This window comes from Panulirus ornatus, chromosome 38 (assembly GCF_036320965.1).
Source record: "Panulirus ornatus isolate Po-2019 chromosome 38, ASM3632096v1, whole genome shotgun sequence".
Lineage (NCBI taxonomy): Eukaryota > Metazoa > Arthropoda > Malacostraca > Decapoda > Palinuridae > Panulirus > Panulirus ornatus.
In genome coordinates, this window is record NC_092261.1 from 13,853,041 (window position 1) to 13,872,696 (window position 19,656).

At 37.6% G+C, this 19,656-nt stretch overlaps 1 protein-coding gene across 1 annotated transcript in view; it reads right to left on the reverse strand.

Annotated features, from left to right (window-relative positions):
* The window catches only part of MCU (mitochondrial calcium uniporter), a 725,481-nt gene that overhangs the window by 16,592 nt on the left and 689,233 nt on the right, over positions 1-19,656 (reverse strand). Inside the window, exon 7 of the mRNA XM_071684691.1 lies at positions 1-18,455. This exon is cut by the window's left edge and continues 16,592 nt beyond it. Coding sequence (XP_071540792.1) covers positions 18,192-18,455 — 264 coding nt within the window. The 3' untranslated portion in view covers positions 1-18,191. The remainder of the gene's footprint in view (positions 18,456-19,656) is intronic.

Below are 19,656 nucleotides of genomic sequence, written 5' to 3' on the forward strand. Positions count from 1 at the left end.
AGAATCTGCTTTTCTATTTGAGGTCAATTGCACATAACTGACCCCTTCTTAGAGTATTGCTCTCCCCTTCTGACCCTTATCTAAGTGTTTGCTTTAACCATTTACACAATTTTCCAATCACATTTCTACATGTAGCTGCTGCCTTAACAGTGCACAGATTTTAATGCTCCTGGATATTCATTCATCACTTCCACTTTATGGTTCCACTTAAATATTCTTTTAACCTCTCCAACCATGTTTAATCTAACTGTGTGTTTTCTTCAACTGCTGATTATTTTCATTAATGGACACCAATCTGCCACACTGTTGGTCAGCATATGGTAAAAAAGATTGCCTAAGGTGAGCTGATCCTGTTACAGCTCTATTTTTTAATTACCCTTTTGCCTCCCATTATGGAAATACCTTTCTTATGTCTACGGTTATGTTCAGTTTCTGGATCAGGTGATCTTTACACAAAACAAATATTCCAGATTCATGTTAACTGGGAGACCTTAGGACCCTCAGAATCAAATTATTCCATCCCTTAGCTCCTATTCATATTCTAAGAATATCATCTTTAGTAAGACCTGATGTGGAGCTCTTCCTTCTGTCCAGGGAGGGACCTTGCTCAAAAAAAGTATCCTCCACCGGCTCCCTGACAAGATGCTCACCACATGGTCTGACAATGCATTCTCTGTGTGCCCTGGCAGGGTGCTCATGGTGCATCAAAACAGAATGCAAGCCATGTGTCCTGATAGGGCATTCCTCACGCACCCTGACAAAGTGCTCATCGTGTGCCTTGTGATGCAGTCAATAAATAACCAGACAGAGCACAAAGTTTCATACCTAACAACTTTAGGATATTGTTGCTACTCTTTCTTCCTTGTTGGTATAAGCTAGCTCAGATCTCTGCATCTGGGTCAGTGATGGCAGAGATCCAACCAAGTAGCCAGATACAGGAGTGCCTTAGGCACCCAACACAGAGTCTAGAGGATGAATTCTGGTAGGGAACACACCAGTGCACTGGGGACAGGTGCCCCCCCAGTGTTCAAAGAAGAGATCTCCTCCTTCCATGTGTATATACTCACTATGGTAGCATGGAGCTTTTATTTGCCTTAATCAACAGCCGAATCTGTGCCAGATACAGAGACACCACATCTGTCATGCAAGATGCTAAAAGAGTCCTGTACCTTTACCTAAGTGGCAAGGCTGACAAGTTCAGAAGACCTCATTGCCATATCTCTGAAGCCAAACTGACTTCCTGAGTGTGCAAAACCTTAGTGAAATACCTAGGTTTTTAACCCTTTCAGTCCTGACCACATAGAAAAAGATGTCTCCCCTAGCCTGAGGAATATCAGCAATATTTAAATCAAAAAATAAATATCTGAGCCATTTAAACAATCACAGCCATTTAAGCCAGGTATAACAGAGACATTTAAATATTGGCATCACACTTGGGCACTTAAATCTTGGCATGCTGCAAATGTCTAAGTACACTGCATATGGTACTCTTATGAATTGTTGCATCATCTTCCAGTTTCATTCGCTCCATGCTGCTTGAGAAGTGTATTTTCCTCTGATATATCCAATATTGCTCCTTATGGTTTTGTTGATAATTACAAATATGATATACTGTCTTGTTGATAATTACAAATATGATATACTGTCTGTTACTATCATTTGAGTCCAATAAAATCATATTTACTGCACAAAAGGGAGGGGTCAGAGTGTGGTATGTGCATTTGTCTATCCTCTAAGGTTTTCTCTACGTGAATGAGCCCTGTCATTATTTCTGCATGCTAGATAACTATTAATGCCTTTGGTAAGTAAAGGAACCTCTGGTTTCTTTAAACGTAGGCAGAAAAATTCAGACCATATGGCATTCTTGGTAAGGACTACCAATCAACCGGGGTTAGGACTGAAAGGGTTAAGGGCCTCCTACTGCAGATGAGAGTACTAGTTTCTTCATTTTCCTTTTCCATGACTCTATGCACCCAATAAAACCCTTAAAAATAGATTCAAGGACCCAACTCCATTAAGAAACTGAAAAGCCCTCTAAAATCAGTTTTAGCCAATCTTCACCCACCTAAAGATCAATCAACATACAATCACAGTCCAGAGACTAAATGACAAAGACTATCAAGCAGATTCCCACCAAACCACCTTAAGCAGAACAAGAGCCAAAACCAAAGTTAGACTGGATCCCTCAGGGACATCTCTATTCAGTCCACCAGTGCAGTGACTCTTTCAAGATACTGTTATCATCTCCACAAAAGAGGTAGTGGGGCATCATTTTTCCAGAAAGGGGTTCAATTAGGTTCAGGTATGTCTAAATCCCCTCCCTTGGCAGTTTTATACCTAAGCTTTGACTGAGGTCTGAATGATGCACATACATCTTTAAGATTTCTAAACTGACAACCAATGAGAATACCAAATACTTGAATTTGGATCCTTGAAATCAGTAGTAGTTCAATTAAACCTACCTGACTTGTACTTTACGTCTAAAAGAAATATAAATGGCAGAATCCTGAAACACCACATTACTAAAGAAGAGTTACAAACAGACAGAAGCTGCAATCAAAGTGCAGAGTATTTCTGGCATCAATTCAAGATAACCAGACATAGAAAATCCTGGACTTCCTGAAAGGACCAACCATCCAAAAAGGAGACATGCAAGAATAATCTGATTTTTCACCCAATTTCCCCCTAATCAAGCATCCAAGAAGTAGAAATATAAAAGGTATCAGAAGAATTTACATATGGGTCAACCCTTGAACATATCAAAGTTGATGTTATTCACACTGGAATGGAAGACCCAAGAATCCTCTTAAATAAAGATATATACAAAATTACAAGAGTAAGGGGTTCCTTTCAGCAAACTATCCAGCTATGCTTCCTACAGGAGCACACTTCAGGAACCTCCTGACTCAATCATTTATGAAGCAGCTCCTTAAGCCTTTCTTCCCTCAAAAGCCATGGGCCAAATCATCCCTACCATTCTCATCCCTCAAAAAATCTTTACCTTATCTAACCTGATACCGACAACTCGAAACCATCAAAGGCCCTATTTTTCTCAGACATTCCTCATTAGGTCATCAAGTTTGTAAGAGTTTCACAATGTCCAGACACCAAATCCTCCATACCTTCCATCAGGACTTGAACTATGTAAAACTGTGGCTCAATCTGTACGTCTTGGCCAAAAGTTAGACTGTGGATGTCTGCTATGAAACATCTCAATCTCATGTTGGAAACAAGGTTATGTCAAATTTCTCCAGTTAATACTCAGGAGATAACTTGTTCATCTCTCCTGTTTTTTAAGCCCCTCGTTGGCTAGATACTCTGTAGTGCAAATAAAATCATCCTGATCTCCCAAATAGATAAAACTTCCATTGCTAATTATGTATGCAAGGTGGCTTTGACATTTGCTCAACCAATGTCTACTCCAGTAGACATAGGTCATAGGAGAAACTGGAACTCTGTAAGCACATTTGTCCATAGATACCTGTGTCTTGATCTCTGGGACAAACCATGTGTTGCCCTTGGGAGCCTTTTGAATTCCCCCCAGTAACTCCCTCTGCTGCATCTTCTCTTCTGTGAAAGAATGCGGCCATTCTGTCACAAGATAGATCCTGTTTATGGAAGAAATGGGGTTTTGAAATATGTTAACTATTTTCCTGCAAGGGAATCTTGTGAGCAATCCTCTTTTGCCTTCCCTATCCTCCATCCCCTTTAACTTTTTTGCCCTTTCTCTTTTTCAAGACAAGAAATTGAGTAAATGAGTAGAGCAATGCAGGGAACCAGGAGGTAAGTTAGGACAAGGATCTCATACATAACAAGAAAGCATTGTGCTAGTGTTGGGAAATTTTGGGGCAAGCACCCATCTAAGGTATAAAAGGCTAGTATATTCCCTAAGGTAGGGGCCAATTTGGCCATGCCAACCCAAATAGGATATAAAGATATCTGACTCCTGCTCAAAAGATTTCCCTGCACAAAAAAAAAGTTTTGTTTTTCAAAATCCCATTTTTGAAAAATATATACTTCTTCAGAGTTGCAATAAAATACATCCGATCATGGTACCTCCTGTAAACTGTCTATGTAAAACACATTCTTTATATATCAACAAATCAAACTCAGAGCAACAATAAAATTTCTTATAATATTAGGCAACTATATCAAGTTTTCTGTGTATATGAATATCAAAGCCTTAATAAATGACAAGAGGAAATATGCTTAAGAAGATGGAGAAGGCTAAATAGGATTTATATTTAGATAAAGTTTTCAAATAGAGGATAAAGACTTTAAAGATATTTGAATTGAGAATATCAGACTCTAAATGACAATGGAGATGATATAAAAGTTTCATTTCAGCCAATGAACCAACCATCTATTTTGTTACAAAATATGTATTGCTAAAATCTTTCTGTTCCTTTCTATCAGGATAACACTATAAAAATGTTTAAAAACCAGCTACACAGCAAACATCAACCAATGACATATTATGAAAGACTAGCCTTAACAACCAGTAATACAAAACTAATTATAATCATTTATCACCCTTCTTGACCCTATAAACATGAGGCCACCACTAATAATGATGGATACACAAGAATGGTGCATGTAAGAACCTTGATGGGGCACTGAACTAATTATTGTACCTACATCAAATGCTGAAGTCCTTTGTAGGACATCTCTAATTAGAATATAATTTTCAATGCAAAATAATGGTTCAGTCTCCAAAATATTATAAATAACTACAAAAGTTCATGCTAGTAAAAACTGTGCTGCAGTAAAATATGCATATAAGCAATAAAAGCATATGAAAAAGCAAAAACCCACATCTTTGCTCATCTGAAGGGATCAGGGCAGTGAAGTGTTATCTACCAGAATTGATTATGTGATAAATCAATGAAACTTGTACACTTATCATTCATCAAGTTGATGTTTAGCACTCTCATCCTCTGATCCCATCAGCTGTCAACAAATCCACCACTGTAGGAAGACAAATTGTCAAACTATCTGTTGTAAAAATGTTTGCCTTGTGATTATTACCATAACGTACAAGAACATCGGATAATCATTCAAGATGAATATTATAACAACCTATTTATACTTCTCCCTTAATTTACGGTATAACTCTTTCACAGATCAAAAAGGTCAAAATCTATTTTCAACCATGATAACTACAAATCAATATTTCAGAGTTTAATGATATTTACAAGAAAAACAATTACTTCACTTTTTCTAGGAATCATATCTACCAAACTGAGTCTCCAATATAAAATTTCAAAATATATCTTTTACTAAAGGTCACATATTATTTAATCAATCCTGATAATGTACTTATAAGCAGTGTACACAATGAGAGAGGAGCTGTCCTCTTCACAAGTGTTCTGAACACTCACTCTTTATTCTAAATTTAATATAAACCTAAATTGATTTATATAAAACAATCCATATGTGCATGTGTGTGTTTATGTGTATGTGGTTGGTTGGGCTTGGGGCCTGTCAACTGTTAAATTCATTAAGACTGTCAAAATCAAGCTACATATTACCATCTTCAGGTGTTAAGGATTACTCCAAGACCACACTCTCTCTCACTATGCGTGTGTCCCTTTTGAGCGTAGGTGTGTGTTCATTTACCTATTTGTACAATATGAGGCAGGAGTTCTACACTTATAAAGCTCTCATATACAACTTTCTAAAATTCTGTATATTGTCTGCACTCAAAGATGCATTCATATAACTTCTTCCTTTCAAGTACATTACCCCCACAGAAATACTTTTGCTTTTCTTTTCTTAAAGGCTTCCTTCTGTGACCTCTCTGATTTTTCCTTGCATCTTTTCAATTTTTGTTCACTGTTAACATGATGATGATGGTGATGTAACAATTCTTTCTCTCTACAATTATGGGCAAAATCATAACCTCTAACCTCTCCCTAAACTCAGCTTTGTTACTTCAACTACCATTTCTGTTGTCTTTTACTGGACTTTCTTTTTTGATGTTTATATTTCTTTAAAAGACATGACCAAACTTGGGATGTATACTCTAAGTCTTGTAAAGCTGTAACAAGTTAGATGAAAATTTTCTGAACTATGTATAAACATGTGATTTTAATATTACCCAATGTATAATCAGCCTTACTCACAATTCTCATTTGTATGTTCTTGTACTTCTATGTTAACAATAAAATCCCTTAGACAGGTATATGCATATTTGTTTCTTGCCAGATTACAGTCATGCCTTAGCCCTCCTTACTTGCGTTCAATCTTTATAACTTTGCATTTACTTAGTTTGAACTTCATCAATCACTTGACCATCTCAGGAGTTTCTGTAAGGCCCTTTGTATATGAAGCCATTCATTTTACTTTTCTCATAACATTAAAATAATCTACAAACACATTCACAGATGAATCTAGTCCTCCTGGAGTATCATTACACAGATCAAAATCAACAGTGACAGAAAGAAAGAAAGACCCCTTCAGCACACCTATATTTATCCCATTCCACTTAAAAATGACACCTCTGATGTGTAGTCTGTTCCCTACCACTAGGATAACTTTTGATTTGGTGAATGAGCCTACCCTTCATGGCTACTTGAAAATCCAGTTTCTAAACAAACTTCTTGAATGAGAATGTAGCTATTGCTTTTTAGCAGTGCAAGAATGCATAACCTAATCATCCATCTTTTTTGCCTAATCATGGACTCACTTTATCATACAAATCTTGATGAGCTGTTATGCGAGACCTTTTTCTCTCAACCCGTGATGCTTCACACTTACGTAATTTCTCCTTTGTAGGCAGTCCTTTATTTCTTTTCTGATATTTCTAGCATTTTATGAACCAAATTTGTCAGATTCTTGTCAGCCGTTCAGTGCAATTTTCTGATCTACATTTTCAAAAGGCAAGGACATGTTTTCTTCAACAAATTTTGCATTTAACCCACCTTCAAATATTCAATTTTAATAACATTTCAAGCATTTCTTTCATGGCCTTCTTGAACAGTTTTAATGCTTTTTCTAGCTTTTTCCCTAACCATCTTTGTAGTAAATGGTTATAGTGTCCTCTTCAGAAAGTACCTTTTGGTATTCATCATTGTTCCCCATAAATCTCAATTTCTTAAAAAGACCTTCCCTTTCAGTCCCTAAGCCTGATTAGATGCTCAATGAGCGACAGCTGACCTCATATAAATCTGTCCAATTCTGGCTATCATTTGGTTTATGCACGGTATTTTTTCTTTCAAAATTTCTCTGCTTTCCTCATCTTAAAACTGTATATCTATTTCTCACTCTCTCTTGTGTTACCTACATCAACTCCAAAGTGCATCCTTATGTTTGCCAGCTTTTTTGACATCTTTTATTATACCTTATCTCTCTCTCTTTTCCATGTTAATGGTTCCTGCATGCTAATCCCCTAAATGCAGATTTTGCAGCCTCTGTAATGATCTTCTGTATTCTGGCTGAGGAATTGTTTTCAGTTTACACCTGTAGAGAAATTAATTAGTTCTATGCAGTTACTACAACTGTATATTCTGTTTTACTTTAGTTCCCCTCCTCTGTTGTGTCGGTCCTCAAAAACCATACAGTTGGATCCAAGCACTATATGAACACTTTTCTCAATAGGTACCATATCTGGTATTTTATATTTTCCTTTATGCAAAGATAGGATGTGGTATTAATGCTATGCTCAGTAAAATGCTGTACATACATCATTTCCATTCATGTGAATCCTAGTTTTCCCAATCAGTTCTTACATATTTATAGTCAGTCCTCTATTACAAAAACTTTACTACCTCTAAGAAGGGAATATCTTGTTGTCTACTAAACACTTCCGATCGTATTATTTCCTTCCATTAAAAAACTGTTTGGTTTGTCAAAACCTTTTAGACAATAAATTATCAGCATAAATAAGCAAACTTTTCCTACCATTTCCTTTCCTATTACAGTATGTATTCATATGGACCATCCACCAATATTTCTCAAAACTTGGTTGTCCCTTATCATGAAGGCCAATCTCCTTTGTATTTTCTTTCCTTTCTTACTGTCATCAAGTCCTTCATAAAAAATGTGATCAATTCAACTTGGACCATCCACCAGTATTTCCCAAAGCTTGTTGTCCCTTATCATGAGGGTTAATCCCTTCTGTCATGAGTTCATGTAAAATTTGATAAGAATTCATAAGCTCAACAAATGCAACAATATCTAGTTTGGTTTCTCCAATTTGGTCTGTATACTCCAGCCCTTTTCCATTTACCAAAATTCCATCCACATACAACTACTTTCAGCTCTACTTTGTATACCTGCCCTGTGTAGTAATGATGAAGGTAATTTTCTCTCTCCTCTTGTACTATCACTTATTTTGGCTTCTGTTTGTTTTCTTACCTAATGTCTTGCTTAACACTTGATCTGTCTGACTTGAAAATCCCACTGAATTCTCATGGTGGACAAGCTCCTTTGTTTTATTTAGAATAACTTGAATATTACCTTCCATTCTGAGTGTACTCTCAATGGGTCATCCCTTTAAGTGATTATATTTTCCTTTTCTTTTTCTTTCTTTCATCTCAAAAGAAGGTTATCAAAACTTGATTTGACCCATAGAAGACTCATGGTCGTTATGAAGTCTCTTCATATGTGCTGCTCAACACATCATTCAGTAGGTCACTGAAGGAAGGTTGTAGTTTTAAAGAAAAAAAATGTCACTGCTGTTTCTATAACAGATTATTAGGAAATTGTATTGAACTGTAGATCAGTCTCCCAAGAATGTGTGGTCTTGAAGAAACAGGAACACATAATAAGAAAGCATATACATATCGATGACTACTTAAAAAAGAGAAACTACGTAACTAAAAGGCAATACAAATTTTGGGACAGAATACAATACACTTGTATTCAAATGACAGACTACAACGATGAAGTGAGCTCTGTTTTACATCAAAAAGATGTATGGCTAGACTGTATTTTCCTAAACTGCTAAAAAGTTTTTGATACTTGCCACACTGGAAAGTTGTTTAGGAAGCTAGATAAGGGATATATTCCTTCAATGGACAGAAGACCACCTTAGAAGAAGGGAACTAAGGATGTAGATTAGAGGAGCACACTGAAAATGGGCTGGGGTCACTAATTATGTGGCAAAGGGGCTTATCTTGATGAGCCCATTGCTATCCTCGGTATAAATGAATGACTTGATTGATGGATTGAACTCATGTCAACATGTTTGTGGATAATTCCAAGTCCGAGAGATTACACAAAAACAATGATTGTTGCACCAATCAAGAGAGAGATCTATATATACTTCAGAGTTGGTCTGATAAATGGGAGACAATATCTAATCAATGTAAATGCAAAGTAATGATAAAAGGAAATATAGAAAGAGGGCCTAGGCACAATTATCATCTAATTAGAAATAAGCTGCAAGAGTCTGTGCATGAAAGAGACCTAGGTTTTAATTTGTACCTAACCTGTTACCACAGTTCCACATCAAGAAAAGTGTAGATAAGGCAAACTGTCTGCTGAAAAATATTCGAACGGCATTTAAGTGCATGGATAAAGAAACATTTGGTGAACAATTCACAAGATGCATTTGACTAAAACTGGATTATGCTTCTCAAAGCTAGCCATCACATTTAAAGAAGCACAAAGATCTAATTGAGAGGGTCCAATAAAGGAAACTCAGATGATGTCAGGTTTAAGAAAGATGGGCTATGATGAAAGGCTAAGGATTACACATTTACCTACTATGAAGGAGTGATGAGAAAAGGTGTGCATATTACAGCTTTAAGTTTCTAAATCAGTTCAATGGTGTTGAGAGTGAACACTATATCTCTTGAGGTGGACAGGGATGACTGGTGGCCATGACAAGAAGTTTGTAGGAAAGGATGTGAGGAAGTACTGTTTTAGTCTAAGTAATAGTAGTGGATGCTTGGATTAAACTAATCAATGGTTCTGTGAAAGTCTGCAGTACAGAAATTTTGAAAAAGCTACTTGGTGTACGAAAATTTTTATATGGGGATGCAAGAGTGTGCAGCTCTCTCCCTGTGCTGTAATAACACACAGATAAAAAGAGGATTAAACATTACACCTTCAGCAACCCCATAGTACAGAACAAGCAAGAGTTGAGGATTTAGTACAGGTGACACTTTATGTTTTTAATGTTTCCTAAAGGCAAATACTCATATGGGCAGATCAATGTGCAACTAGAGCTCTGGATGCATGCTGAGGTAGCAGTAGTAGTGTTAATGGCTGGGGAAATATGCCAAGTGGTTTTCAATAAGGATGTTTCCCTTGGTCACTCTAATGACACTACTGACAAAGAAATGAAGAGGAAAACTAAGACTGAGTTTTATAAGAAGTTCATGTATAAAAGTAAAATTTTTTTTCCCCCCCCAAAAAAAATTGTTCTTTATTGCTGATGAGTAACTGACCTACCTGTTCCTTCTTTTATCAGTTCATAAAGGAAAAAATTTCCCTAATATTTCGTTTTATTTTCTGCACATGGTGTTGGAATTTCTGAACTTATTCAGCCATTTATGGGTTAAATGCGATAACCAAGCTTTTGAAGCATATTCTAATTTTGGCTTGAATGGAATGCTGAACATTTCTTTATCCATATCTTTAAATGCAGAAAGTGTAAATCTGCTAGTAAATGGTTTCTCTCCTTTAAAATTCTTCTAAGGTGGAGTTGTGTTGACAAGTTAGGTAAAATGTTGAGTGTGAGAGAACAGCATTGATATAAAGATTTCTGTAGATGATGTAGTTATTTCATACTGAAAATCAAATTGGAGAGGACTGTCATTCTTAAACCTATATAAGCTTTGGTAAAGATTTGTCTTAGATTGAAGTGGATGGGCAAAATTTGTATCAGGAAGCTAATAACATTTGTATGAATGTTGGGTAAACTCCACTGGACAGAAGGTCACCTTAATGAAAGGGAGCAGGAGCAAAGGGCACAGGTTAGACAAGAATTCTCAGAATGGGCTGGGGTCACCAGTGGAGTGCTGCAGGGTTTGGTCTTGGCCCTTCTGCTATTCTTGGTACTTGTAAATGACTTACCTGATGGACTAGACTTGAACAAGCTTATGGATGATGCAGAAAAAAAAAGCATCAGCATACAGGATAATCTGGACAAATTCTAAAGATGGTTTGATAAATGATGATAAACTTCAATCGAAGTAAGGGCAAAGTAATAAGGAAACAACAACGTGAAAGGAAGGCCTCATCACCATGAATAACAAAAAAATACACAATGCAGAAATTCTTATTGGTCAGAGACCAAGGGGTATATTGTGTGTTTGACCTGTTGCCAAAGCTCCACATAAAAGAGAACAACTGTCTCCTGGCAAGTATCAGAATTGCAGTTAAGCATATCGACATGGAAATGTTGGGAAAATAATTCAATTTTGAATAGTAATAAACCAAAACATGAATTTGCTTTTCATGTTCGGTCACTATACCAAAAGCAAGACAAAGATTTAATTGACAGTCCAGAGAAGGGCAACTAAGATGGTGCCTGTTTTAAAAGAGACGAGGGGCTGAGGGTTACAAAGTTGCCCACCATGAAGAATAGAAAACATTATATTATCTGGCAACAATATGCACTTAATCTAACCATCATTTGATCTATTAATTTCCTCTGAAGGATGAGCTTTATCTAAGTTATGAAAAGTAAAAAAAAAAAGCACTCATCATATTTATTTACAACTGACAATATATTTATTGTTCTTTATGTGACATGGTCTTTGTGCAGCTTTTCATCTAGTGGTGTGGGACTGCACAAACTGCATGGCTTTATTCAAACTTGTACTTCCTGCAAAGCTATTTCCTTTTCATTTCAAATAAGAGAATTCTACATCCTTGACTCAACCACAATCTTTACCAACTTCTGGCAAAATAGTGCAGTTACCAACTTTTCACTAACTTTATGATTTATCGTGCTGCAGAAACTAAGCAGCTTACCTACAGTAGCAGAGAACTTTTAAATGTTCAAATAACCACTTATCTTCACAGTGACAGTTTGTAATTCTGTACCCCAACTAGTACATCAAATATTTTCCTGTCTATACTATTACATCAATTGTTCTGAGCGTGCATGTGCTGCTGTATGCATGCATTTCTGTACTATCAAGAACTTCCTTGCCTGGTGCTTCTGAAGTATCTGGCTCTTGGGGGTATCTATTTGCTCATACATATGATTATGTTTACTAGGCTATGGAGTGGTTAGCACACCAAGCTCCCACACAAGTGGTAGAGGTTCGAATCCTGCTGTTGGAGGGCATTACGAGTTCTATGAAAGTGTGTACTCATTGCACTTTATTCATGTGTGTGTGTGTGTGTGTGTAGAAGCAATCAGTAAGAGCATTAGGTAGGAGCCTCTGGAAGAGAAGAAAAAGACATATGGGAGATTGCTCAATAAGAAACAATACAAAATATGTACGCGGAATGTTAAAAAGCTGATAAAAGAAAGCAAAGAAAGAGTAGATGAAGATTTTGAAGGAAGTGAAGTGGAGGGTTTCAGTATAATAGGAAATTATATTGCAATGAGGTGAAAGAGGAAAAGGTAAATGTAGGAGTGGAAATGTTAATGTAAGAAGTAAAGAAGGGTAATTGCTGAACCAAAAGGAGGAAGAAAGATGGAAAGAGTATTTTGAAGAACTGATGAATGTGGGAGAAGGGAAGGCAGCAGTTGTTACATGCATGGGTATGAAGGATGGAAGGAAGAGGATGCAAGTGCAAGGGCCTATAGCAAAAAGGGAGGTAAGAAGGTCAATAATGAGGATGAAGGTAGGAAAGGCACCTGGAGTGGATGGGATTACGACAAATGCTGAAGTATGGAGGAGAAATTGTGATTGAGTGGATGCATCTTATATGTAATTTAGTGTGGAAACAAGATTGTGCCTGAGGACTAGGCGAAAGCTATCATGATTCCTTTATTCAAAGGAAAAGGTGCTAAGGATTTATGTAGCAATTATAGGGGAATAAGTATGTTAAGTATACCAGGAAAAGTGTATGCAAGGATATCAATTAACAGAGTGATAGAAGGGACTGAATACAGAATAAGTGAAGAGCATGGGGTCTTAGGATGACAGTGGAAAAGTATCTAGCGAAAGGTAAGGAGTTGTATGCAGCTTCTTTGGATCTGGAAAAAGTGTACGACAGTCAAGTGGAATGCTTTGTGGGATGTATCAAGGATATATGGTACAGGGGGACAAATGTTGGATGGTGTGAAAGCCTTTTACAGAGGATCAAATGCATGTGTAGGAGTGGATGGGGAGCCAAGCAAAAGTTTTGGGATACATGTAAGTGTAAAGCAGGGCAGTGTGATGTCACTGTGGCTTTTTAATATGGATATGGATGGAGTGATAAAAGAGATATGAAAGCAAAATTAGGGAAAGGGGGTGCAAAGATGGAGTGTGGCAGAGAGATATGGTGGTTAGTGGCAAGCCTATTATTATGTTGATGATACTGTGTTATTTGCTGAGAGTGAAGAGGAGTTGCAGAATGCTGTGTGTTTCATGATATGTGTGTGTAAGTGAAAGCAACTGAAGGTAAATGCAAGTAAAACTAAAGTAATGGTGTCTGAAAGAAAACAGAATGAAAATAAGATTTTGTAAAACCACACAGAGTGAAAGAAGAAAAAGCACTAAATTGTGCTGTGGATATGAGGGGAAAAGACTGGAAGAAGTGATGGAAGAAGTGATAGAATTTAAGTGTCTAGGAGCTGTCTTGGGTAAGTGTGGTGATATGGAAGGAGAGATAAGGAAGAGAGAAGTATGGGATAGAAGAGTCCTTGGGTCCCTCAATGAATAATGAAGGGTAGAGATGCAAGTATGAAAGTGAAGAGAGGGTTAAGGGACAGCATAATCCTCCCAACCCAGACCTATGCAGCCAAGACATGGACATGGATCGAGTCACAGAGGTCAAGAATCCAGGCTGTGGAAATGAGCTATTTGAGAAGGGAATTTGGTGTGATTAAATGGAATGAAGAAAGAAATGAAAGGGTGTATGAGAGATGTGGTATGGAAGGGAATTCAAAGGGGGTGACTTGCAGAGTGGTAGAATAGGCGAAATACAATACTCTGAGGTGGTTCAGGCTTGTGGAAAGAATGCAAGACTGGGAGTTTAAAAAAGAGTTTATGATAGTACAATTAAAGGGGTTGGTGTGAGTGGAAGACCACCTGTGACATTGGCTAATTGGGTGGAGGAATACTGGAGGGAGAGAAATACTGAAAGAATGGGTGGAATTGTGTATGCAAGGGAGACATGTATGGACAGGGATAAGTGGAGACTCACTTGCTGTGGCCACCCCTTGATGGGAGTTCCCAGAAGGAACGGGCATCAAAGATAGATAGATAGATAGCCTCTGGAAACACTGCACTAGAGTTGCCCTCTGCCAGTTGTCTGTTAAATATGAGGCATTAAAATCTATGAAGTGGCACTGGAGTTCACCAGTTATGGAGACTTTTGTTAGGGCCACCCCTTGAGGGAGTCCCCAAAGGAAACGGTCATCGGGGATACTGACAGATACAAAGATGGATAGATATATACATATAGGTGTCACCAAACTTTACCTGCCTATGACTACACCACAAGTGAAAAGTCAACTTGGTAAGTCTTAAATCAGTGCCTGTTGACAAAAGGGTGTACAATCTCATGAAAGAACCTCTCACTCTTAAAGAAACCATCATTTCCTTCCTACCAGAAATAGCAAAGACTTACTTTTACAGATGCAGGAGCTCCTGGAAAGGGGTTCCTGGAGTAATGCCAGGACCCCTCAAGAAAAGGGTCCCAGGTCAATCATAAATGATAAATATTATGTTCATTTATTCATTCATTATACCTGACTGCCGTTTCCTGCATTAGTGAGGTAACACCAGGTAACATGAAGAGAGACCCATCCGAGCACTCATATACACACATATTTACATACATGCACCCACAAACTCTTCCAAACTTAGTCGTTACCTTCTAGAGTTTCTCTTGAATCTACCACCAGTGCTGTATCGTCAGCAAACAAATAACCCTTCTTAGGCCCTCTCATCCCCTACAGACTGCATACTTACCCCGCTCTCCAAGGCTCTCACATTACCTCCCTCACCAGCCCAACCATAAATAAACTGAACAATCAGGATGACATCATACATCCCTGCAACAGGCCAACCTTTGCTTGGAACCATTCACTCTCCTCCTTTTCTACACTTCCACAAGTCTTACAACCTTAATTAAAAACTTCTCACTGCTTCTGGCAGCTTTTATCCCACAAAGCTTCTCTATCAACTCCATTGTATCTTTCTCCAGATCCATAAATGTCACATACAAATCCATCTGTTTTCCTAAGTATTTCTCACGCACATTTTCTAAAGCAAAGACACACATATATATATATATTATCGCTGGGGATAGGGGAGAAAGAATACAACCCACGTATTCCCTGCGTGTCGTAATAGGCGACTAAAAGGGGAGGGAGTGGGTGGCTGGAAATCCTCCCCTCGTTTTTAATTTTCCAAAAGAAGGAACAGAGAAAGGGGCCAGGTGAGGATATTCCCCCAAAGGCCAAGTCCTCTGTTCTTAAAGAGTGACTAATAGGGTTGGAGGTGGAGGCTAGAAATTCTCCCTTCCAGTTCTTACTTTTCCAAAAGAAGGAACAGAGAAGGGGGACAAGTGAGAGTTTTCCCTCTCAGGCTCAGTCCTCTGTTGTTGACCCTACCTCACTAATGCAGGAAATGGCAAAAATGTAAAAAAAAAAAATACATATGTGCGTGTGTATGTAGTATTACATTACATAACAGTAAGAGACTGTGTGGTTTGTAATAGTTAACAAAACATGAGTAAGATACAAGTAACCTGGTTAAAGGTTCATTCACTAGGATGCATGCATGTGTTTGTGTGTAATCACCTATTTGTCTGATATGGGCTGGGATTCATACATTTATGGGGTCCCATCTCCTGGACCTTCTCTAGTATCATAAAACCTTTTAAGCTTCAGGATGCTGTCTGCATTCACAATTTCATTACACAGCTTATGTCATTCATACACTACTCTTATACCATAAAAGTAAATCTTTACATCATTTCTAACAAGTTCCTGGCTAAATTTGAAGTTACAGACCTTGGTTGTTATATTTTTGCATCTTTCAATGAACTGGTCACTACCATCAAAATGCTTCCAAAACATGAAGACTATGATCTTGTCAGTACTTTTCCTTTCTTCTGTGGTGGACAAATCTCTGACCTTTAACTCTCCTTGTAACTCAGTTTTCTTAATACTGGTAAGATCTTTGTTGCACTCCTCTGTTAGTTCCTTGAGCTTCTTTAAGTGTGATAACCAAACTTGAAAGCATAATCTAGTTTGGGCTTAAAACAGGATATGAACATCTAGCAGAATACCTCCTTATCCAAGTGTGTGTGTGTGTGTGTGTGTGTGTGTGTGTGTGTGTGTGTGTGTGTGTGTGTGTGTGTGTGTGCGCGAGATTACCATTTGTCTAAGCTAGTCACCCCTTACCAAGGATAAGCTAGTAATACAATTATCAACCAGCCCCAAAGGGAAGATGAAGTCCTCCATCTGGAGTGGTTTGAAAGCCATGATTAGGATTCAAACCTACGTGGGCCACTGGTGACCCATGGTTAGTAACATTTCACACTACACCATGGAGGTCTATATGTGTGTGTGTGTGTGTGTGTGTGTGTGTGTGTGTGTGTGTGTGTGTGTGTGTGTGTGTGTGTGGTTACTATTTGTGAGTAATGGGAAGAGAGCTTTACACTCATGTTGCCCAGTCTCTGAACTTTGTACTAATGTACTGTATCTGCACTTCTATGTGCGTATGCACACATATACGCACATCCCCAGCCTAAGCCAGGTATCCATACTGACCAGCCCCATGGGGAAAATGAACAGCTGTGATTTGCTGTGGGTTGACTGCCTTTCCCAGGATATGAACCCAAGCAAGCCCAAATCCAGGCTGACCCATGCTGACTGGGAAGTAATGTGAACCACTACTCCAAGGAGGCCCGTGTGTGTGTGTGTGTGTGTGTGTGTGTGTGTGTGTGTGTGTGTGTGTGTGCATGTGTGTCAGATCAGCTATTTGTGCAATATGAGGAAGGAATCCTACACTTGTGGGGACACATTTCTAAAGCATTATTTTGTAATGTACAATCTCCAAAATTTTGCCACAGTGTGTGTGCCTGTGTGTAAATAAATAAATGAATACATATATATAATGTCTATGAGACAACTATCATAAGTACATTTGTGCTTTTTGATACACTACTTTCAATTAATAATGAAACCAGAGTTAAGGATTCTCACAAAAAAATCAATTCTGAATATCTGATGTGGGAGTGTATGAAAAGGCCATAACAAATCTTATATCCATATTCTTCAAATTGTTACCCCCTAAAAGATTCAGTATCAAGCACTAAGGAGCATGATAATATGAACTTTGTGGTATCAGTAAAACTTACCAACATGTATAAAATCCAAAACAACTTGGTTCTTAGATACTTTATGCGTTTTTGATTTTAATGCTTTCAATATGCTTAATTTTCTCAAAAATTTAAAGAATCATACTATTTTCTAATAAAAATCATATATAACAAATAAGTCAAGAAAAGTAAACTTCCCACCCTAAACATACCATATACGCTTGAAATTACATGAGGTTTAGGACATGCACATGTTCATTTTGTGGATAAGTATCTCATTAGGTGTAAATTTAGAATTATTATTCATTTTGAGTACATACTCTAAAGGAATGTTTCCTCTATGATCAACAGATATGTCATCAATTTCTCATATGAATCTAGTAGAGGGTGAATGTACTGCCAGTAATTAATACTTGATCATAAGAGGCATTAAACATTTTCACTGATATATCATACATGCCTCATATTGACTTCTGGCATTTTCAAAAGGTTTTCATCACCTTTTAACATGCAAAATTACCTTTCTTTTGCAATTACCAGAAAATATTTTACCATGAGTTTTTTTGCTTGGCTGTACCTTATCTTGATCCATATACCCAGTGCAAATATTTCCTGTGTATGAGTTCAGTATCAAAACAGGCAATCTGCATCTCTTATATCTTGCCATTCTTTTCAAGTCTTGCCAAGACTTAGCTGAGCAACTTTGTGCAATTGGACATCTCTAAACTTTGTCCATATTAGGCTAGAATCTATTCATAAAATCATGTATCCACTGGTCTTTCTAAGTGAACATATAAAAGCTATTTATCCTCTCGGAGACCCAACAAATGTTTTAAGGTCTGTTGTGCTTTAGCTAGTGGAGCTTGTGCAGTAGGGACTTCCTTAAGTGCTGTGTGAGGTAGGTTGAGGGCCAGAGGATCACGTAGCCTCTGCAAGTCACTCTGTAACTCGGCCAACCGGTCCTTGAGATGGTTGTACTTTTCAACATCCATTCCCATTTTCTTGGCCCTCTTGTGGAAACAAAGGAGGAACTGCCTGTCACGGACCTCTGGCAACACAAAGTCCTGCAAAGGTTATGAATATTAGAATCTACAGTGTTATAACACTTAATTTTCATATACATATAAAAATTCCATTATTTGGGTGTGGTCACATGCACCGCAAAGGAAACAAAATAAACTTAGCAGCATTTTAAGATATACTGCTGCTGCAAGGGCTATACTATTAGTTGAGCCTAGAATTCCAAGTAAATTTTTTGAAGGCACAGTATACAGAAAATTAAAATTCATTCTAGTAAGATGTCAAATGTACACCAACTGTTTACTACATGAGCAGAAACTTACAAAAAGAATGAAATGCACATTAAGAGGCCATTCCTCATCTGTTTCCTTGCGCAACTTCGCTAACATGGGAGACGGTGTTAAGTATAATAAATATAAATATATAAATCAAGGAAACCTCTTCTAACAAGAGAAAACCCAGAGAGATTTCACCAACCATGTCGATTATCTTTTAACATGCAGCAACATAAAGTTCAAAAGTCTTATGAGGTTAAGAGGTAAGAAGCTCTGACTTCACATCTCTCAACTGTCTCTAAGGAAGTTAAGAAAGGGTGATAATTCAATATGAAACTGATGTTTATGTTAATCTGATCGTTTGATACATGATGCAAAGATAAAGCACAGGTAAAGCTGAGTCACACATAATGCTGAGCTTCAGTCATATGTTTTGTCTTCAACACTCTGGCACTTGGGCCTGCAGTGAACAACTGCCTTCTCCATTTCAGGAAGTAAATGTCAAGAACAAACAAAGGATTCATTTGCACACATCCAATCCCTAGCTCTCATCTACTGAAACCAAAGCCTACCAGCTCCAGCCACGATCTAGAGAACACAGTACTCCAAAGTTTACTGCCACTACTTCACATGCTTTGGTTTAATCCACTGAAATAAATTGTCCCTGCATACACATCAATCCTATGCACACCTCTTGCCTTCCTAAATATTCAGTTACTGATACTAGTAATTCAAATAGCAGTAATGGTAGTATACCTCCCTGGCTGTTGGTGGCCTACCAACTACTACCTACCTTATGACATACTGTATTGTAGAATGATAAGATTCTATAGTTCTGGGTACTTCCTTGATATAAGGTTCCCAAAAGCTTGTAAGTAAATAATCATTATATTAGAAACAGTATCTGGGCACAAGCGTATGATTGTTCTGGTAAAGAATGTCATGCAAAAAGCTATCTATCATTATTTTG